This window comes from Pseudozyma flocculosa (assembly GCF_000417875.1).
Source record: "Pseudozyma flocculosa PF-1 unplaced genomic scaffold scaffold00014, whole genome shotgun sequence".
Lineage (NCBI taxonomy): Eukaryota > Fungi > Basidiomycota > Ustilaginomycetes > Ustilaginales > Ustilaginaceae > Pseudozyma > Pseudozyma flocculosa.
In genome coordinates, this window is record NW_006920882.1 from 58,116 (window position 1) to 79,596 (window position 21,481).

The following is a 21,481-nucleotide window of genomic DNA, read 5'->3' on the forward strand; positions in this document are numbered from 1 at the left end:
CTTTGACCGGGTTCGCCTCTCGCTCAATCGCCAGCCAACCATCGATTGACCAGGCGCGGTGAAGAGTGCGCCGTGGAGGGCCTGAACTGGCCGCTTGTGCGCGAGGAAGGCGAAACCAACCTAGGCATCATACGGTGGGTTGAGCCAGCTGGTTGACCTTGCTTGCTTGGCGCCCTGCTCACTGCTGGCGGAGTCGACGGCTTGCCCGATCCCAAAATGCGCCGCTGGCTTCCCCTTGCCATCTTCGGACATGCCGAAAAGGACCATACGTGCGGGCGGGCCGGACATAAGCATCGCAGTCGAGGCTCATCTCCTTACCGCCTCTCAAACCTTGCACGGCATCGATGTTGCTCGCCTGTCGGACCTAGGTCTGGTTCCCGTACTGCTGTTCTACTCGCCGCTTGGCGGCCCGATGGCCTGGACCTTTGGGGCTACCGTAGCGGCTAGAGCCGAGGCGGACGGCAGCTTCCAGGCGGGAAGGCTAGGCTAGGCTGCTCCCATCGTGCTCCTGTAGGTAGATGGCGACTGAACGTGAGCCGCGTCACAGCTTCCGAGATCCCTCTCTCGATCCGCGCTCCTCCCTGGCCCTTCTCGATCCCGTCTCTTGGTCGCGCCAAGGTCGAGGACGGGCCAAGGAAACGCCAGTAACGCCAGTGGGTACTGTTCCCACGAGGGGCGTCCAAATTGCGACCTGAGCTGCTTCGCTACCGCACACGCGGCGCTCGAACGCGAAAAAGGAATATACACTTATGTACATACATACATGTACCTCACGGCGGCCGACCGATCAGCCACGATAGACAGCACATGCACTATTCTTGAGTACGTTCATACGTCGGGAGAGAAAGGCCGCCTGCGTAGATTGAGTCGGAGCCGGGTTCGGAGGCCGGGTTGGACCGGGTACGGCACCTACGGCACCTACCTACGTACACACGCAAGCTCGACCCTGGGACCAAGGCCAAGTAGTGACTTGGCGGTGCTTGACCATCCTAGCCTAGAGGCAAGATGTACCTATTGTCGATGCTGACCCCATCGCGCCATCAGCTGCCTCGGCGTGCGGTGCTTGAATCTACGTTAGCTTCGGTCAGTGTTCGGCCGCCAGCGATCCCGACTCGATCTCACTCCCGCGCCGCCGAGGTTCTTAGCTGATCACGCCGCGGCCTATCCCCTTTCGCGTCCAGGGTCGGGATGCGAGCCATGGCCGATCAACCGTGGGCGGCCTTTCTTGGCTCACCACACCGTAATCGTATCCAACCGGAACTTGAGTCTCGTCCGGAACCCTCGTCTCCGACCTTACCTACCGGAATGGGTGTCTTTGCATTCCCTCTCCGCCCTAACTACACATGTATGTGCAGAGCACTGTATGTACCTACAGTACCCTGCCCGCTGTAGGCGATCCCACACCGCGGGGCGGGCGGATCGAATCAAAAGAAGGCAGGCCAGGCCAGGGCATGTAACATACAGTACGGGTGTTGGGCGCAGCGCCATGTGATACATATCCGGTTTGTGGGTACCCATCCAAACATGACGGCATCACCGGACGCGGAAGCGGGGGCCGTCCTCCCGCGTCCCCTAACTGGTGAGCGAGCAGTCCCATCACCCGCGCCCCCGCCTTCCTCTGGCGCCCATGTACCGCTAGCGCCGTTGATGCGCACCCATCCCCCCCCCTCCCCCATGCCCCGGGCGTGTGATAATCAATATATGTGCCCCTAGTGCCTTGGTCTGGACCGGCCAGAGTAGTGTCGGGGACTCAATCACGCCTGCCTGCCTTCCTACCTACCTGCAACGGCTCAGCCGAGGGTATTGGCATGTTACAGGGAACGGCAGCAGATGGACCACGGCATCACCCTCCTCTCTCCTTATCGGACTTCCATCAAAACCCGCCATCTCCACGGACTTGCTCGCCACCCCCAGAAAAAGACGCTAGAGGTTTTGGTTGGTACGGTGCTGTGCTGTACTCTTACGGTACCGATATGGATGTGCTGTCTGGCTGATCGAGGCTCGGCCGGAAGGAAAAGGAGCGTAGGACGCCGGACGACGTAGCCGGCGGACCGGTGGGGGTGCTTCTACGTACGGTATGACGTGGCCGACACCCACCTACCCACCTACGCTGCCGCAGTAGGTTGGGTAGCGTCCGCCGTGGTACGGTACGAGATAGGTACTACGACTGTAGAGGGGTCAGGGTGGGGAAGAAGACGAAGACGAACGACTGGGCCAAAGGGGGAAAGAAAGCTTGCTGGCGAATACGGTGACGCGGTGGTATGACGGGAACGAGGTGAGAAGGTGCCAAGTACAGGGTAGAGATGGATCCGGTGGGAACGGGGACGGGAACGGTGGCGCAGACCGATGATGGGTGCCGCTGGTTGCTGACTGGTTTACTCGATTGACTGAGAGGGATGCGATGCTTTTGAGACTGGTTGCTCGGTGGTATGGAGACGATGCTGCTGCTGTCGCCCCGGCTGTCGGCATTTGTCGACGACGGACGTCAGTCGTACGTCGGCAGGCGATCGAGCGATGTCGAGGATGCCAGGGACGGCTACTTGCTGCTCCACTGCTCCTCGGTCGTGACGATCAGGATGCCGCTGAGGTCGACGGCGTTGCCACCGCGGCTCTTGAAGCCGTTGCGCACGGTCGACGAGAAGCCCTGGCGGGCCGGAGGCGCGAGCGCAGCACGGTTGCTCGATTCGGCCTCGCCGACGCTGGGGCCGTCCTTGAGCGAGTTGTTGCGGCCATGCCACATCCTCTGGCCCTCGAGGTTGGCCGAGCCCGACTTGGCGGTGCGTGCGTGGGCCATCTCCGGGCTCGACGGGGTGCGCGTGTTGTCGCTCGACGTGGCGCGGTTCTGGATCGCGGCCCTCGTGCTGCCGTTGGCGCCGAGGTCGCCACCGACGTCACCGTCCGCCTCATCGGTCTGAGTTGGCACCGTGGCACCCGCAGCCGCCTCGGCATCGTCGTGTCCGACGACAAAGACGGCGCCGTTGTCGCCAGTCGAGCTGCGCGCCGCCGCCGGGTGTTCCATGTCCTGCGCCTGCGCCTGCCTCTGCTCGCGCTGCAGCTCCTGCTGCTGTTCCTGCTCGAGCGACGGCGACATGGCCTGCTGCGGCGTCATCTCAAAGGCGGCCTCCTCGTCGACCTTCCTGGGGCTCGACCTGACCCCGGGAGCGTAGGGCGGCAGCTTGCGCGTCGAGAGGACGCTGCCGGAGCGTCCGCGGCCGTAGCTGAGGAACGGGGGCTGGTCGGCGTCGAGCAGGTCCTCGCCCGACGTCGTGACCGAGGCGCTCTTCCTCAGGCTCTGGCGCGTGAGGTGCTTGTGCTGGCTCATCATGCCGCTGGTGCCGCCCTTGCTGACCTCGTAGTCGACCTCGATGCCGCACGTGGGGCAGCTATGGAACTGGTTGCAGGCCGACGAGTGGTGGTGGCCCGTGGTGGCGCGGTGCTTGGACTGGCGGTCGGATCGGATCGCCGGCCAGAGGCACGCAAAGGCGGCGCAGGCGACGTGGAGGTGGATTGTGGTGGCGAAGACGTAGCCCTCAATGTCCGGGCGGTAGTGGCTCACCTGCATCGTGATGAGCGCGATGAGGAAGAAGGACGGGATGGCGAAAGACGCCAGGGCGCTGTACATGATGGTGCGAAGCGTCGAGAGCAGCGAGCCGCTGATGTGCTTCTCGTCACCCCATCCCCAGCCGAGTCCGTAGAGCTTGTAGAGGAGGAAGATGGTGCAGTACAGCTGGTCGGACAGCATCACCGCCCACTCGACCACGGCGTACTGCACCTGGTTGACGCGGTAGATGATGCTGTTCATGTCCGGGGCGTTGTCAGTCGCCTGCCAGCAAAAGTGGATGTAGAGGCTGCCGGAGGCGGGAAAGGCGAGGGGCAAGTTGCGGCGTTGAGAGGGTGTCAGACGGGCCTCAACGACCATCAACCAGCAACGCGTCCGATCTTCGACGCTGCGGCGTGCTCACACGATGAAGACCATCCGGACGATCTTGGACAGGACGGGGTAGGCGATGATCAGCGCCGGCTTCCAGCGCGGAGCCGAACCGCGCGGGTAAAAGGCCAAGATCCTCAGGATCAGGGTGAAGTCGCAGAGGAACGGGATCACTGCGGGCGGCAGAAAGCGATGCAGGCCAGCGGCACAGAACGTCAATGGATGCGCACTCCGACCTCGCACGAGGTCAAGGCGTCGATTCAAGGCTCACTCACCCATCGAGAGCGTGATCAGGGTCGTGTAGCGGATGCGATCACTACGCGTCGTCGAAATGACAGAAGGGCAGAAGGTCGGCTCGAGGTCAACCTCTGCTGCCGCCCAGATCGTCGCGATCCCAGGTGCCTGACTCACATGCCGCTCTCTGGCTTGACGACAAGGTCGCGATTCTGGGAGCTGCAAGTGGGTGCGCAAGAAAGGAGAGCGACGCAGCAGGCACGGCGTCAGCAAGGCTCCAACTTGTATGAGCTGCCGCTGTCGAGAAACTCACATGTTGACAGCGGCGGCGGCGATGCAGAGGAGGGATGCCACCAGGAGGATGGCAAAGATGGGCGAGCGTCGGATGCGGGGCGAGGCGATGAAGCCCATGAAGCTGCAGGTGGAGCGAGGCGGGCGCAAGCGAAAGAGGGCGAGGCATACGTTGACGGCGATCAGCGGACGGCGATCGCAGCAGACCTTTCGAGTCGCCTTTGCTCTCCTTCTCGTCTAGGACCGTCGATACCCACGCAATCAGAGAGATGACCGACAAGGTCAAGGTGAGATCTGGAAGACGTCGAGATGGGATAGGCCAAGTACGCGTCGCGTGCGGTCAGCGCGGGTGAGCGCATCAAAGGCCCCGACAGTGACGTGGTGCTTACAGAGGATGATGAAGGCGATGGCGTAGGCGACGGCGCCCTGGTATGCCGCCATGGCTGCCGCCGCTTCCGCTGCTGCGTCGGCGGCAGCGTCCCTGCCGATGAGGACCTCAAACATGGCGGTGGGCAGACCGATTGGCGTGCGGACACACCGAAGGCGATGAACGAGTGAAGAGTGGACGAGGCCGTCGGCCGCAGCGAGCGCGGCTTTGATGAGGTGGAAGAGGCTGCACGAGCTTGTCCAGATGGGACTTGGATGCCGGAGGAGCGTTCAACAGGGACCGAAGATGGAAGGGAACAACAGGGCGGGCCAGAGGGGAGGATGGATCGGGATGGTAGGGCGGAACGAACCGTCATGGCAGAAGAGGCCTGCCTCTTTATAGTAATGGCAAGCCAAGCAGAAGGATGGACAGAGCCTTGAGTCTTGCGGTGTGTCTTGCCCCAGGGGCGGTCCCGCCCTGGGCCATGCTCAACTTCGGCATCATTGGCGTGGCGGCCTGGGGCTGAAGTCCGACCTCGAAGCATCCCTGCAGCATCCCGGCGAGCTCAGGTACGAGGCGCTTCCGCAACAGGACCGATAGGAAGTGCTCGACTCGTCTGCCACTCTGATGCAGCCAGAGCAGCTAGCTCTGCCTGCCTGGTATCCGGGGGGCGAAGTTGGTCAACGTGGCACCTTGGTTGCGGCGACAGTTTCTTTCATGTGCCTGCCTGGCCTGGCGTGAGAAGGAGAGGCGTCGGGTGGCATGCAACATTGAACGCCAGACGTCGAGGTGGCAGCGATCCGTGCTGGTGGGAGGTGGCTTTTGGGCCGTCTTTTGCTGCTGCCTTGCCGTGACATCGCAGGCCGACCTGGCTCATACCAGCTGCTTAGCTTGAACGCCTTGCACCGTATTGAACCACACAGGGGCAAGGTGGTCGGGGGTGCGTTCCCGCTCTCTCACGGCAAAGAAGCGCAAGGAGGAGCTGTGGGCGTGATAGGGTACAACGGGCGGCGTGCGTGCGTGCATGGTGAGCGTTTCCGGTGCTTCTTGCTTCTGTTGAACCCCTAGCCTGGTTCCTCGCGGCAGCCGTATACCTTCTGCCGGTGTCGCAGTCGGTTGCGGTTGCTTCCGGGAGAACGGATTCGGCACTCTGGCATGGCGTTGACAGGGCATCCCCTGCATTCGCACGTACGGTGGCAGCGAGCGAGCGTGCAGGCAGCGCCACCCTCGTGGGCCACCAGCGCCGTATCCGCTGCATGCAGTCCGCTCAGGAAGCCGCCGCCTCGGCTTTGGTACGCAGACGTCGCAGCTGAGGCTGGACTAGGTTGCCGGGGTAGTCTGTTCGCTCTGCCGGGCCTGCATCTGCCGGTCCTGGCAGTGTGCGTCTGTGTCGCGGTGGAAGACGATCCCGAAGCTGCAGCGTCGCGCAGCAGCTTGCCAGCAAGAAAGAGGGGCGGTGAGTGCATACCCGTCGCTCGTCGATGTCGTCTTTGCCTCGATCGAGAAAGGGCGCCATCGTTTGCACGTTGTCGGAGGGATAGGCCAACGAGCGGGCGGTAGGTTTCCGCCTCGAATCGACCATCGTCGTAGAAGCGCGAGGGCTCGAGAATTGTCCCGTGTAGGTGGCTTGGAGCCCGTGGGTCAACGGACGCTTGAATGCCTCGACGCAAGAGAGCAGGCAAGAAGGGCAGGCGGGCAGGCAGGCAGACGGCGGCGGCCCTCGCTCGGCAGCAAGTGGCGCCGCTCCGTTCCGAAGGGGCATGACAGGTGGCTCCATGCACGCGTGCGTGGTTCGTTGTTGGCAGCTGCAACCAGAGTTTGAGCGGCGCCGCAAGGCCAGGCGTGCAAGCAGTCGCAGCTAAGGGGCACTGCAAAGCTAGCGGCCCAGCACCTCGACGCATGCTCAAGCAGGCAGGCAGGCAGGCAGGTGGATGTATGGTGCGCCTGCTTGCTGGTCGTCGGCGCCTGCGTGAGAGCGTATCAAGCAGCTAGGGCGGCCACCAGGTGGACCTACACCTCGTCGGATCGCTCGCCCGTCGCGGCGAGCGGCCGAATGCTCGCCTTCCGTCATGCCGTTGAGCCTTCGGACGGCGACCGTCCTCTAGGCCCACAGCCAGGAGGTATGTATGTAGCTTGCCGTCGTTTCAGAAGCCCCGCGCACCATTGGTCGTGCAAATCGGCGTAGCTTGTGGCACGGCGGGTAGACGGCCTCGTCCGGAGGCCACAACCGAGCCAGGGCCAGAGGCACGCTCGAGAGCCTTCCACGGCCGGCGGCAGCGGGCAGCGGAGAGCTAACCAACGACAGCGCAGCCACCTGCACCGGCTTCTCCGCCCGACACCCCCTGCCTACCTGGCCCTCCTTCCCTCGACCCGACAAGCGCCGCAGCGAAATGGAGAGAGCTTCGTCGGAAGCACCCCGAGAGTCCAGGCCGGGCCGAAGCAGGGGGTTGCAGCACGTATGTAGGCCTACACGGCAGGTAGGCAGGCGGGGCAGGGGCTCGACCTGGCCGCGCAGACGTGCGTGCTACGTGCTTGCTGGCGTGGGTCCCTGTGGTGGTGTCGGTGCCTGCCTGTGCCCTTCACCTGCCTGCTTCGTTACCTCTCGCCACCCCCTTCGTGCTTCCTTGTCGTCGACTATCGCCATCGTCCGCCTCGAGATGGGACGGAATCGGCCGTGTATGGCCAGAGGCGGGGCCACCAACAGGGCACGGGCAGGTAGGCAGGCAGGTAGGCAGGCAGAGGCAGGAAGAGGCAGGGAGGTCGGGGTTGCGTGGCGTGCGTGTGCGTGTGACAGCCAGGCGGGGGCTTTTTGACTGCAGGGCAGGCAGGCCTGCTGCCACGCCGCTGCCAAGCCACCACCACCAACCTGCAGCGCGGAAGCGGAAGCGGGCCGTCGCCCGTCCTCCACATCGACTGGGGCTCCCCTCATGCTTTCTCGATGGCAGGCGGCCCAGCCAGCCAGCCAGCCAGGTTGTCAAGCGGGCTGCGCTGCAAGCCATCCTTCCAACCACGACAACTTGCCTTCGATCGCTCGCTCGCTCGCTTGCTGGCACGCTGCCCCGTCTCCATTCGATACCACCCTACCTTGGCCGCTCTCTGGTCGACGAACCCGGACGGCGATTCCGCAGACCCACGCCATCGGCCCGACCTCTGCTCGTTGGTTCTTGGCAGCAGCGGCGACGACGACATCGCCCCCGGCACCTTGTCTTCGGCATCGCCCCGGCGCTCACAGAGCCAAGCAAGCAGGTGGCAGCTTGTAGTCCCTCTACTGCCTACCTCTGGCTCGGGCCGAAGTTCAAGGGTAACCTTGGTTGCCATCGGACCGCTCCGCCTATCCCGCCGCCTCTGCCGTCTCGTGTATCTCGGCTTCGCCGACGGCCACCAACTTGCGCGCCCGAACGAGCAACGTCACGCTGGTGTCCTCGTCCCGCGGACATCTCGACACACACGGATCGCCCCATCGCCGATCTCAATATATTGCCCTGCCGTCATGATTTGGTTCCAGACGGCGCTTCACGAGGCCAAGCGGCCCGTCGCCTTGGCCGGAGCCGGACTGAGCGCCGCCAGTGGCATCCCCACTTTTCGAGGCGCAGGCGGTTGAGTGTCTGGCGGGAGGGTTCCCTCTCCTTTCTCTCTGCTTCGTTCGATTCGATGTCAGGGAAGAATGGAGTTTCGCTGATCGCCTGCGCACCTTGCAATTTGCTCCATGGCCCGTCCATGCTCCATCAGGGCTCTGGAGGCAGCACGATGCCCTGTCACTCGCCACGCCGTGAGAACGCCTTGCTTCCGCCGTAGTAGCCAGGGCAGCATCTTGCAGCAGCTCGACGCTGAAGCACATTCTCTACCACCCCTGCCTTGCCGCCTTCATCGATCCAGCGAGGCGTTTCAACGCGACCCGTCAAAGGTCTGGCAGTTCTACCACTACCGCCGGACCGTCTGCCTCGCCGCCAAGCCGAACCCTGCACACATGGCCCTGGCCAAGCTGCTCGCCTCAGGCGACGACGGCTCCTCTTCCTCGACGCCTTCGCTCCGGCAACGGATCATGCCCAAGGCCGAGTCGTTCCACCTCATCACCCAAAACGTCGATGGCCTCTCTGGGCGAGCCATGGCCGAGGTGACTGGCACACCGGCGGCCTCCCCCCCGGCGGCGAGCGCCAACGTCCTCGAAATGCACGGCAACATCTTCAAGACGATCTGCACGCGCTGCCGGCACTCGGAGATGAACTACGACAACCCCATCGCACCCGCCCTCGCGGGCAGCGAGGACCTCTCCCAGACCTACCGCGACATCCCGCTCCACGACCTGCCCAGGTGCCGACAGCCCAACGGGGCCGGCACGTGCGACGGTCTGCTTCGACCGGGCGTCGTCTGGTTTGGAGAGTCGATCCCCCAGCTCGACCAGCTCGAAGCGATCCTCGAGGGCTGCGACCTCATCCTGGTCCTCGGCACCTCGTCAACCGTCTACCCGGCCGCCGGGTTCGCACAGCAGGTCAAGCGGAATCGATCGGTGGGCCAGGGCAGGGGCGGCGGCAGGGTGGCCGTCTTCAACATCGACGAGCGCAACGACGGCGGCCTCGCAGACTGGCACTTCCAAGGGCCAGTCGAAGAGCTCCTGCCCAAGGCTCTCGGGCTGGATAGTGATCCCTGAACACGGGCACGGCGTTTGGGATTGCTTCCGCGGCATCTATAGAGGTCACCGCCGTCGGTGACGGAGCAAGGACGCGCGGCGAAGACGGCGCGGGCAGATCACGGATCTCAGAGCTCGAGATTGGTCCTGCCCATGTCCCTGACCCAGGGCTTGAAGAAGTTCTCCATGGCGTCGGTCGACCTCCATGCCGACCAGTCCTTGGTGGTGAGCTGCACAGCGGGGATGCGGGACATGCAAAAGGGGAGACACGGGGATTCGAGGTCAGCAACTTGTCGTCGTCGTCGTCGTCGGCCCGTTGCGTGGAATGTCTATGGCGGCGGCCGCCGGCACTCACGCCCCAGGTGTCCTCGAACTGCTGCTTGCCCTCGCGGATGCGGTAGCTGCCGGCGAGCGACCACTGGGCCCAGCCGATCTTGTTCTTGGTGGTCCAGTCGCGGAGGCACTTTTGCAGGGTGACGGACTTGTAGTTGGAGTCGATGGCGTCGCCAAACTCGGTGAGGAGGACGGGGAGGTTGATCTTGGGCCTAGGGCAGCCGTAGGGCTCCTCCCACTTGTCGGAGCGGCAGGCGGCGGGCGGGCTCATGCCAACGGCGTTGAAGCCGAAGCGGTAGAAGGCGGCCTCGAGGAGCGGGCAGTCGTTGAGGTGGCCGTTCTCGGAGTAGAAGTCGCTCTGCTTGTATGCGTGCAGCTCGAGGACGGCCTTGTTGGCCTTGCCGAAGCTGGTCGACTTGATGTCGGCGATGACGGGCTTGGACGACGTCGTCTTGGGCTTCATGAGGGCCGAGTCGGTCGAGGGGGCGGTGCGGAGGTCGGCCTGGGTCGTGACGGCCGAGAGGTCGATGTCGTAGTCGAGGCCGCTGAGGGTGATGACGAGGTCCGGGTTGGCGGCGTGGACGAGCTCGGCGGCCTCGCGGACGTGGTTCCACCAGTTGACCCAGCTGTACTCGAGGCTGTCGTCGAGCTTGCTCTTCCGCAGCTCGTTGCGCAGCGAGATGGTCTGGACGTTGGCGTGGCCCTTTGCCCACTTGGCCATGTACTGCAGGCCGCGGTGCCACTTTGCCACGTCGAAGTCGCGGTCGCCGAACCAGCCGTTGCCGTCGGTGGCGCCGCAGCACCACTGTGCGACCGAGATGTGGTTGTCGAGGTGCATCAGGATGCCCGCCTGCGCCTCGGCCTTGGCGACGTCGGCCAGGATCTGGAGCCGCGTCGTCTGGGCCGTCCACTGCGGGTTGTGCTTGATGATGTCGTTGGTGACGCGCGTGCCGTTGGCCTCGCCCAGGGCGTGGACCATGGTGTCGCGCAGCGTCACGTCGCGCCCGTTGTTGGCGTAGATCTCGTCAATCATCTGGATGGCGTACGTGTGGCGCACGAAATTGAAGCCGGCCTCCTTGAGGCGGCCCACGATGGCGCTCAGCGGCTGGTACTCGAGGCCCTCGGGCAGCATCGACTCGCCCGACATGGGCCAGCTGCGCGCAGGTGGCACCGGGAGGAGGACCAGGAGGGACAAGTGTCAGAAGGGAAGCCTCAACACCAGGCCGGTCGGCGAAGGGCAACTCACTTTGTACCGGCAAAGATGACCTTCTGGCCATTGGCATTGACAATGTCGCCGCCGCGGGTGGAAAAGGGACCGTGGGGCCACGAAGAGGCGGCGGCCCTCTTGTCAGGCGTCGAGGGGAGGGCGAGGGCCACGATGGCCGTCGAAAAGAGCAGGCTCAGGACGGCGAGGAACTTCATCTCGTCCCGTGGGCAAGCAAGGGGGCTGAAGTTCGGGAAGGGGGAGGGTGGGGGGTGAGCGGGATACGGATTCGACGACGATGGGGTGAGAAGCGGGCGGGTAGGTGGTCTTTATAGGGATCTTGTTCCCGTCGTCGAGACGGTGGCAACGTCGGCTTTTCCCGCTGCGGCTCCTCGTCGTGTGGCCTGCTGCTTCTGCGGGAGCAAGGACCGAGCGGAGATGAGCCGCTCAGACTCGTCTCTTGCTCTTCCTTGCTACACCGCACCGTATACTGTAAGCTGTGCGGCTGCGAGGGGGGGAGATGGAGGGCCTAAAGTAGCGCCGGCTGACAGGACTCCTTCAGTACCGGGGAAGGTCTCTCCGTGCCGCTCGACGACAACAAGAGAGGAGCGGTGTCGGCAGGCCTGGCCGTGTGGGGCACCGAACAAACACGGTCATGTTGCGAATACAAAGGTACAGGTACCGTACCTGCCAGACGTCAAAGATCACCGATGCCATGCTGGACTAGGTCAGACTCTAGTTCAGGGCCGCCTCGTCTACAGTGGTAGCCGAAGCCTATCGTGCATCGAGGCGTCGGTCACCTCGCCGCTCGTTCACCGCTTGTGTCGGGTACTGTATGGTGCGTTGAGGGCAGGGCGATGGGATACAGCACACCGGCACCGGCACCACTTCATCCCCGGCAATCTTTCTCGAGGAAGGAAGAATGGACTCCGGTACGCTGTAGCTGGTGAGTGCTGCTCTGGACGGTGGGTTGAGGAACGCACAAGATTCGGCTAGAGGTCGCGTGGACGTTGCCTGCCCGAGCTAGGCAGGGCATGGCACTCGATGGTACGGCGTGGTGGCACGGTGTGGTGGCATGGTAGGATGGTAGGTGCTCACCCGGTGCCGTGAGCGCTCGTCTGTCCTTGGACTGCCACCGCCAAGTACCCATCCCTGGCTGCTCTTGGCGCAGATCGACGTGGACCGCCTGCCATCATCCGCCAGCAGGCGGGGCGGATATGCGGGGCCGTACCGGTGGAAGGGATCCATCCCGCCCTGCACGAATCTTGCGTCCTTGTCGGCCTGGTCGTACTGGAGTCGCCGAAGAGGATATCCGTGGATCCCTATGCCGTCCGACGACGACACCGCGGTCATGTCGCAGCTTGTCCGCCACACGCGACCTCTTCCACCCCGACCGACAGACGCCCGGCCGAACCTCGCCTAACGGGAAGAGTGCCCTGCCGCTCCTCCTTGTCCCCCTCAGCCCCACCTCGTTGGTGTCCGCGGAAGTGGACCGGTGATTTCCCCATCCCGCGCTGCCCGCCCTGCCCTCCTTGGCTCGCCATCTCGTTTTCCCCACGCCGCCACGCCGTCTTTGATCTTGGTCAGCTTATAGAACGAAGAAATCCGTCCTGGCATCGTCGGAGCGGAGGAACAGAAGGTTACAGCCACTTAAGACTGCGATCCATATAGATCCGACGGCGAAAGTGGGAAGCGCAGAGCGTAGACGGGGACATGCTACATCAGGTCTTGTGCAGGCAGCCCGCATCGTCCGTTTATGCTGTACAGCGAGCGGCACGGCAACCACCGATCCCCTACCAGACGACCATGACGGCCACCTACAGTACTCGCCGCAGCCTACCGTAGCCTGCCGTCAGCTGAGCCAGGAAGACAGGCGGAGCCGTACCGCTTTGCATTCTCCGCACTCCCCCCCCCGCGCCCCGCTCCGCCTGGCATCCCGGCACCCCGCGCCCCGCAGCTGCATACATATTCTCCGGTGCTCCGCCTGCCTGCTTGATCTTCGGCTTTCGCACACCGACGCCGCCGCGCCTCTGCCGCCGCCGCCGCCTCCGCTTTTCGCCGTCTGTCGGCAATCTTGCGCCTCTCTCCCGGCCGCTCTTCCTAGTCCCGAGGACACGATGGCCGATCCCCGATCTCAGCCTCCAAAAAAAGCTCAAATCGGGCCAGGGCGGGCAGCATCCGGCCATCTGACCGAGCGACGACGGGGGCGGAGCCGTCGCGGCGAGGACAGGCTGGGGATCTGGACCGTCGTCATTCCCTCGACAGATGGGGCGTCCTCTTCTACTTATTTACAACAAACGACAAGAGCGCTACGTGGACAACGGCGCAACCGACCGACTGACTGGCTCAGTTGGGTCGGATGGCATACGCCGTCTTGCGGTCGCTCCCGGCCTGGCCGCGCTCCTGGAGGCCAAGGCCGTACCGCCTGAGGCGGATGGCCTGGACCGTGATGAAGCCCGACGTGGCCGCCGAGTCGAAGCCGCCCTGCTCGTCCATGCTGGTGAACTTTTCGTCGTACAGCAGCTCCTGGCTCGAGCGGCCCTCGACGATGACGTTGCCCTTGTAGAGCGCCAGCTTGACCTGGCCGTTGACCGTCTTCTGCGACGCCGGGATGCACGAGCGCACAAACTCGCACTCGGGCGAGAAGAAGAAGCCGTAGTAGAGCTGTTCAGAGAACTTGGTCGTGATGAGCTGGTCGCGCGTGCGTCGCACCTCGCGGTCGAGCGTCAGGCCCTCGAGGTCGAGGTGCGCCGCGCGCAGGATCGTGGCGCCGGGCGACTCGTAGCAGCCGCGCGACTTGACGCCAATGAAGCGGTTCTCGACAATGTCGATGCGGCCGATGCCGTGGGCGCGCGCCAGGGCGTTGAGCGTGAGAAAGACGTCGACGGGGTCCGTGTGCTCCTTGCCCGTCGAGCCCACCGACACCTTGGTGGGGATGCCCTTGGTGAACTCGATGACAATCTTCTCGGGCGTGTCGGGCGCCTCCTGCGGGCTCTTTGTCAGCTTCCACATGTCGTTGGGCGGCGTCGTGTTGGGGTCCTCGAGGATGCCGGCCTCGTACGAGATGTGGAACAGGTTCTCGTCGGTCGACCACGGCTTGGCCTTGGTCTGCGTGACGGGGATGCCCTTGGACTCGGCGTACTCGAGCAGCGCGCTGCGGCCGGCGAAGCGGTTGTAGAACTCTGCGCGAGAGGGGGTGTGCCAGGGATGTAGCACCACGAGCGTCAGCCGACAGTCGATCCGAGGACACCGTCACACGCCCTCTCGGCGCCAGTGTGTGCCAAACTCACCGGGGTTACGCCACGGGGCGATGACCTTGATGTCGGGCTTGAGGCCGTAGAAGGCGAGCTCGAAGCGGACCTGGTCGTTGCCCTTTCCGGTGCAGCCGTGGGAGACGTACTCGCAGCCGGTCTGCTCGGCGGCCTCGATCATGCCGCGGGCGATGACAGGGCGGGCGAGCGAGGTGCCAAGGAGGTAGACGTCCTCGTAGATGGCGTTTGCCTGGACGGCGGGGAAGATGAGCTCCTCGATAAACTCGCGCTTGAGGTCGGCGAGGATGAAGTCCTTTGCGCCGCACTTGAGCGCCTTGGAGCGGGCAGCCTCAAAGTCCTCCTCCTGGCCGACGTCGGCCATGAAGGCAATGACATCGTAGCCCTCGTCGATGAGCCATGCGAGGATGGTGGAGGTGTCTGTTGGGTCGGGGAGGGGCGAGCCAGGGCAGAGCCAGAGCGAGAGGGAGCATGGACCCGAGCAGCAGCAGCGACGGCGGCGGCGGCGGCGGCGGCGGAGGCAAAGTCAAGCAGACGGTGCGGAGAGAGCAGGGCGGGGGTGTGGAGGAGAGGGCGAGGAGCGAGAAGAACCAAGGTCAGCGCCTGCCGGTCGTGCAGCGGATGCACGACGCCGCGGGGGTCGAGGATGATTGCCGGACTACTTGCCAAGACCTCCAGAATAGGCGAGGAGCACCTTTCCGGGCATTTTGAAAGCGATTGCGGGGTAGAAAGGGTTCGGGGAGGATGGAGATTGAGCGTGCGAGGTAGCTGGCGGTGAGCTGGACGAGCGCTTGGTAGGAGACCGAGGGTGCGGATGAGATGGATGGAGGAGGAAGGGAGCGAGGCGAGGTGGAGCCCCCGTCGAGACTGATATACGGGCCCGTCGCCCGCCCCCAGGCCAGCGGGCAGACGGACGGGCGAGCGGGCGAGTGCCGGGTCGGTCCGCGTTGGCCTGCCGCCTTGCTGCCTTGAGAAGAACTGGCGCCGAGGGTGGCCAGGATTTCGAATGGGCTCGCTCGAGCGAATTGGATGCCACAAGTGGGAATTTGTATTCGGACTCGCATGGTCCAGCTACAAAGTCACGCAGGGCCAGGGCCAGCCTCGGCGCCGCGCCGCGCCGGGTGACTCGAGCGAGGTCGCCTGGTCCTGCCAGGGCCGTTGGCAGCAACGGATCCGGACGCTGCCTAACCTGGCCCAGCCTCTCAGCCATGCCTGACTGCCAGCCTACCTCCGTGGCCGCGAGGGAGGCATCTGGAACCGCTTCCGGTCAAGTTCCCGCCGCCCTTCCTCTCGCTGCCTGCCTCTCTCTCTCGCCTCGCCATGCCATGCCACGGTCGCCTGTGCACGTCAACAACTTGCTTGCTTGTGTGGAGCGCATGGCGCAGATGGACAGCTCGCCCTCGCCCTCGCCCCCGTTGCCCGCTTCCGGTGCTGCGTCTAAGCGAGACGGTACGAGGTCCGCCAGTCTCGAGAGGCAGGCAGAGGCAATCGCCGCAGCACCGCTCCTTCTCCCCGCCCAACGGGTCAGGCCCCTTTTCGCAGCCGGACGAAGCCGAAGAAAAATTTGCGCTGCGCGCCGCTTGCCTGCAACTCTCGCCGAGTCATCTGAGAAGCGTCCTCCACAAATCGTTGAGATTATATTCATTAACTTCTGCGGACTAACATGGTTGGGTTGCTTGGCGCAGTTGGTCAGCGCGTCTCCTTAACAAGCCGTGTAGGATTCCACCTGCACGACCAGTTATCGGAGGAGGTCCTCAGTTCGAGCCTGGGAGCGATCACTTTTGCCTTTCCTGCCAAGGTTCATTCCCTTTTCTTCTTTTTCCCCCTTCTCTTTCTTGGCTTCGTCTCGAATCTGGCGCCACAGACTACTGGCTCGCAGGCCTGGCAGTGGACATGGCCAGGGCAGGGATCTGGCTTCGTGTATGGTGGTGCGTTTTGCGCGGTGGGCGCGCGCGCGTGACGGCAAGTTCTACAAGGTGACAGAAAGAGGATGCTGCTGGTGGACCGATCGGGGCGGAAGGGGGGAGCAGGTTCGTGTATGTGCAGTGCAGCGAGACAGGTGGCGCAGAGAGACCGTTTGACAGAGAGAGAAGAGAGAGACGAGGTTGGAGGAGAGGGACGGCGCGGGGGGAGGGGGAGACGATCCGAGATGCAGATAGATGACGACGAGGTGGGCGATGGGTCACCCGCGGATGGATGGCGGTAGACGGAGGGAGCCCAGGGGAGGGGAAGCAGAGTCGGGAAGGAAAGACCGGGGATCGTCGAGGACCAGCCAAGGCAAGGCAGGGCGAGGTGAGGAAGGAGGACGAGGGACCATGCTGGTGATGTGGGTAAGGGTACAGTGCAGGCGGTGGGGACGACGACGGCGACGGCGAGTGGCGAGTGACAGGTGCAACGTCAGACGGAGGAACTGGACAGATGGGCCGGGGCGAGGCGAGGCGAGGAGGGGCAGCTCGGAGGGGCAGGCACGAGGGACGAGGGCAAATGACGGAGCATGGTATCAAGGACAGGGGTGAGCTTGGAAAACGGCAGCGACTGGGCGGGTTGGAAGCGTGGCGTAGCGGCGAGCGCGGCAGAGTGCGCCTGGCACTCTGGACGCGCTAGCCCCGTCACGGATACGGCCGGAACTCGACGCCCGCGCCCGCCCCGGGATGCGGTTGTGGGCCGCGCTGTGCGGGATGGCTCTGGACCGCGAGGTGGTCGTCGCCGTTGCCTGGAGGCGGTTGATGGTGGTAGTAGCCGAGGGCCTCGCCTTGTTGCTGTGCGTACGCCGGGCCGTTGAAGCCTGGACCTGCGGTAGCCAGCTCGCCTGGCTGATGCGCGAGCGGGTCGCCGAAAGCGTGGTCGGACGGGTGCGGGTCAGACGACGGCATCATCATGCCACCTCGATGGTCGGCTCCAGCCGCGAAGCCGTTCGACTGCTGTGGCCGGGATGCTTGTCTTGCCCCGGCAGCGAGCTCGTCGACGTAGCCCGCAGATGCGCCCGGCATGCCGTAGGCCCTGCGCGAAGGTGCGCCGCCAGAGGCACCCATGTCGGGCGGGTAGGCCTTGGCCAGGCTGTTGGACTGCATCAGAGCCGCGTGGCCGGGAATGCCATCGAAGCGCGGCTCGGACCCGCCCATCATGTGCGGATCGCCCGGAAACGGCGGCCGTCCCAGGCGGACGTCGTCAACGCCCTGGGGAGCCGATGTCTTGAAGCCACCGCCCAGCATGACTTCACCGGCGGCCCCGAAGGATGCCGGGTGGCCCGCGCTGTCGAAGGGACCCGGCGGCCCGGCTCCACTGCCCGGCTCGCGCCATGCGGCAACGCGGCCCGGGCCACCCTCTTCGAACGAAGGCGTCGCCTCCATCGCCACACCGCCGACATCGCCAAAGTGCTGCTGCGAGCCAAACGAGCTGTCGGGCGAGGCGTCCTCGATGCCCTCCAAGGCCGTCGGGGGCGCCGGATTCGGAGGCTGCGCCTTGTCCGAAGCGGCACCCGCGGCGGCCTGCGAGCGCTTCCGTTTGTCTCCGTTCTTCCGGTTGCCGACGCCGCAGCCCTTGACCAGCACATGCCGTTTGAGCGCGTCCTTGCGGCTAAAGGCCTTGTCGCAAAACATGCAGGGGAACGGCTTGACGGCCAGGTGGATCCGCGCATGCCGTTTGAGGTCGTGGTTGCGCGAAAAGATGGCGTCGCACGCCGAGCACTTGAACTGCTTGGGCAGCGGCAGCGATGGCGGCCCAGGCTTGCCGCTGCGGAAACGGTCCCGGTCCGGCGATGCGTTGAGCGGCATGGCCATGCCAAACATCGACTGCGTCGGGAAATCCGGAGGCCGCGAAACGGCCGCCAGCTGCGAAGGGCCCAGCGGCCACAGGGCGGCGTCGGTGTGGTCAAAGAAGCCGGTGACATCGGCGGGCACGCCCATGTTGTTGTTCGCGACGCCGGCGCCGGCGTGGCTGGTGGCGCTTCTGCCACTGTCGTCATCGCCGCGCTCCGAGTAGGCGGCCTCGTGCGGCGCATACCGCTGACTGCCAAAGTCGTCGTTGTCCTGCAGCAGCCGGCGCGACTGCAACGCATACGGCGCCGTCGGGTACTCGGTGGTCGGCGTCGACGATGTGGACCACGAACCCGCCAAGCCACCAAAGCCGGACGCTTGGCCAGCGCCAAAGACGCCGGGATCCTGCATCGAGGGCGACGGTGTGTGGTAGGTGTAGCTCGACGAACCCGCAACGGCACCGGGCACCTGCCCGGCGTAAGGGTCGGATGCCGCATGGGCCTGCCCGGCCATGCCGGCCGGGGTTGAGGAGAAGAAGTCGGGCAGGCCCGAGATCCGCGCATCGGAAACGTTGATGGTCGGGTAGCTCGCCTCAGTTAGGCCCTGCACCAGCCGCGGGACGGGCCAGAAGTGGACCTTGTCGTCGTCGTCGTCGTCGTCGACCTGTCCCGTGGTGGCGGACAGGTCGACGTTGCCGCTGCCGGCGCCACTGCTGCCGGCGCCGCCGTAGCGGTAGGGCATGTCGTTCTCGTTGGCGCTCGGGCCTCCATAGGCGTGGTTCTGGTAGATGACGTTCATGGTCGGACGCTGCACCTGCGAGATGGGCATCAACTGAGGGTGCCGCGAGCCGGTCGAGGAGCCGTCGTTGTACACGATCTGGTGTGTGAGGGGGACCGCGTGCCGGATGCTGTCGGTGGACGTGGTGAGCGGATGGAAAGACGATCCCTGGCGGCTCGAGTCGGTGGTCGATGCAGCAAGGGCGTCCGCTCGAGGCTGTGGCGGCTGGTGGTGCAAGGGGGGTGCCGGGTAGCTGTGCAGCTGCACAACCGGATCCCGTCGGACGGCGCCTGTGCTGGTGCCAAGGGGTCTGCCCGTCTGCTCGGGATTCGCGTCGACGGGTGTGGCAGAGTTGGCGGTGTGGCTGCTGGCGTCGAGGCGGCCGTTTGATACGCCCAGCAAGGAACCTGGTTCAGGACGGTGGCCGACGTCTGTTGCCTGTGCGAGGCCGTTGGGTGATTTGCTTGGTTCGCTGACCGTAGTCGTCTGGCGTAGGCCGTCGTTGCTCCAGGACCGCGGTGACGAAGGCCGATTCTCGTACATCGGCCGGCGAGCCCCGCGATGGCCTAGGCAGGCGGCCTGAAGGATCGGAGGCAGATGAGCCGCGGACCGGGGGAGGCGAGAACTTGGCTTGACTCTCGGTGCGAGGCCAGGGCAGCGATGCAGCGATACCTTTGCCTGTGCTGATCTACCAGGGACGATGCGATGGAGCTCGTCTGGCCTTCAACTCGGTCAAAGGATTGGTGCGACGACGACGATGGGCGTTCCGTAGACCGGACGGCGTGGCGACGGGGAGAGGAAAAAAATAAAAAAATAAAAAAAGAAAGAAGACAGCGCTGGCCAGCGAGGCCCGAGGTTCGCCCGCACTGCAACGCAGATGGGGATCGGTGCTACCAGTGAGCCAGTCGTGAGCGTCGGGAGAGGTGCCGAACGCCGGATGGCAGCGTAGCCAAGGTTTTGGGGACCGGATCAGCCCCGAGGCTGAAAGACTACTACAGCCGCGGAATATCCGAAAGCGGAAGGAGGGGGGAGGGCGAAAAAGGGGGTGGCGATTGGGCGGGAAGGCGGCAACACTTCGGTCAGCAAGGATGCTCCGGCGTCGGCGCGCCCGTCATGTTTGGCGCCGACAAAGGCAAAGGCAGGCAAAAGTGGGAGCACCGCGCACGGCCAACGGGCGCGCGAGCAGACCCCACTTCGACGTCGTTGAGACCTGCACAGTCTCTCTCTGCGGGTCGGGCATCGGCACAGGCACGGGCGCCGTAGTCGCCACGCTGGTGCGCCAGGATCAATGCTCGTGAGCATGCTCCAGGTGGCAAGGTTGATGAAGGGAACGAGATGGGTCCAACCAACCTTGCCCCTGATCGACCGGCGGCAGACCTGCAATGCGCCATGGCCAACTAGCCCGAGCCATCGCCTGCTAACGTGTCTCGGACCTTCCGGCGGCCGCAACGGACGGTACATTGGCACCCTGGTCAGGACGCCTGGCACTACTCACGATAAGCGGACGTCCGACGGGCTCACTTCGATCCGGAAGCCGATGGTCGATTGGGGGAGAATGTGCGCAGCGGGCGCCACCCGAAGCTCGCCAAGGCCGGAAGAGCCGGGCCGATGCTCGACTTGCAAGCAAGTATCAAACGGCCGATGTCGCCGTATCCGATAGGGGGCGGGCAGTGCACGCAAGACAAACTGACGACGGGCTGGGTTGTACGTCGGGGCGAAGCGCTGCGCCTGCAGGTCGAGTGGGAAGAGGTGCTACCGCAGACGCGTTGAAACGCTGCTTGGTGCCCGGGCTCCGGTAGGAGAGGTGGTGGTGTACGAGGGCGTAGATTTGTAGCTATGCCCGTGCGTCGGTCGGCTGCGATGACGCTGCGGAGCCGAAGGTCCGAGGTTACCAGCAGGGAGTCGTGGTCGAGGTCGTGAGTCGTGAGGGGCGCGTACGGCGCTACGGTCCGCTGCGTCGAGTCGGATCGGCGCGTCGAAGGGGCGTGAGTGGCGTAGGCGTGTACGAGCGAAAGCAGGGAGGATCCCGCGCGATGGTGATCAGGTCGAGGTCGACGAAAGGCTCATGGGCGCGCCGGCGACACAAACAAGAGACGTTGCGCAGCAAGCAGCTGTGGCGGAGGGTGGAGATGGACCAGAAGGGCGGCGTGGGAGCGTCCAGCTGGCTTCGAGGTCCAGCCACGGGCGAAGATATTTAGCGTGGCAGTGGCGGCGAAGGCAGCGGCGGCTGGAGGCAGGCGCCGAGGCTGGATGACGGTGGTGTCGTTTCGCTTGAGCCTGATCGAGATTGCCGGTGTCGGGCCTTGATCGCGTCTCTGCTGCAGGTTGCTCTGCGATCTGCTAGAGCGCGGCTTGCAGGCGGTAGACTGGCAGGTGAGAGCCCGGTGTCCAAGGACAGCACAATGCGATAAAGGAAACGCGCGCGCAGCGGTGGCAACGAGAAATGAAAAGAGGGCGGAGGCTCGAGCGCCAGACGGACCGCGGGCAAGGACGAGACGATGGAGAGGTCGAGAGGTGGCGCAGCGTGGTGAGGCGTCGAGCGGACAGCTGTCAGGCAGGCGCAGAACGAGACCAGGGAGCGGCGGCGGCGGCGGAAGTGGTGAAGGTGGTGGCGGCGATGGTGGTGGTGATGGTGGGAGGAGAAGAGGTGGCGGTGGCGGCGGCGGCGATGGCGACCTGTCAAAAGGGGCAGGAGT

General features: G+C 64.7%; 5 protein-coding genes across 5 annotated transcripts; 1 reads left to right on the forward strand and 4 right to left on the reverse strand.

The window, feature by feature from the left end:
• Window positions 1-2,536: 2,536 nt before the first annotated feature.
• On the reverse strand, window positions 2,537-4,957 carry PFL1_04294 (uncharacterized protein; the record flags this gene model as incomplete). Its single annotated transcript, XM_007881821.1, has 7 exons — window positions 2,537-3,848; window positions 3,963-4,101; window positions 4,204-4,244; window positions 4,340-4,381; window positions 4,476-4,577; window positions 4,711-4,747; window positions 4,843-4,957. 7 exons carry the CDS (start codon window positions 4,955-4,957, stop codon window positions 2,537-2,539), a joined length of 1,788 nt encoding a protein of 595 aa, XP_007880012.1.
• Window positions 4,958-8,310: 3,353 nt separating this feature from the next.
• PFL1_04295 (uncharacterized protein) lies at window positions 8,311-9,468 on the forward strand (the record flags this gene model as incomplete). The annotated part of the gene is made up of 3 exons (XM_007881822.1): window positions 8,311-8,416; window positions 8,550-8,589; window positions 8,697-9,468. The coding sequence occupies 3 exons, from the start codon at window positions 8,311-8,313 to the stop codon at window positions 9,466-9,468; spliced, it is 918 nt and encodes a 305-aa protein (XP_007880013.1).
• Window positions 9,469-9,575: 107 nt separating this feature from the next.
• PFL1_04296 (uncharacterized protein) lies at window positions 9,576-11,202 on the reverse strand (the record flags this gene model as incomplete). The annotated part of the gene is made up of 3 exons (XM_007881823.1): window positions 9,576-9,677; window positions 9,803-10,934; window positions 11,027-11,202. The coding sequence occupies 3 exons, from the start codon at window positions 11,200-11,202 to the stop codon at window positions 9,576-9,578; spliced, it is 1,410 nt and encodes a 469-aa protein (XP_007880014.1).
• A 2,128-nt stretch (window positions 11,203-13,330) lies between these two features.
• PFL1_04297 (uncharacterized protein) lies at window positions 13,331-14,959 on the reverse strand (the record flags this gene model as incomplete). Its single annotated transcript, XM_007881824.1, has 3 exons — window positions 13,331-14,166; window positions 14,275-14,673; window positions 14,926-14,959. The coding sequence occupies 3 exons, from the start codon at window positions 14,957-14,959 to the stop codon at window positions 13,331-13,333; spliced, it is 1,269 nt and encodes a 422-aa protein (XP_007880015.1).
• A 1,903-nt stretch (window positions 14,960-16,862) lies between these two features.
• On the reverse strand, window positions 16,863-19,328 carry PFL1_04298 (uncharacterized protein; the record flags this gene model as incomplete). Its single annotated transcript, XM_007881825.1, has 1 exon — window positions 16,863-19,328. The coding sequence occupies one exon, from the start codon at window positions 19,326-19,328 to the stop codon at window positions 16,863-16,865; it is 2,466 nt and encodes an 821-aa protein (XP_007880016.1).
• Between the last annotated feature and the right edge of the window lie 2,153 nt (window positions 19,329-21,481).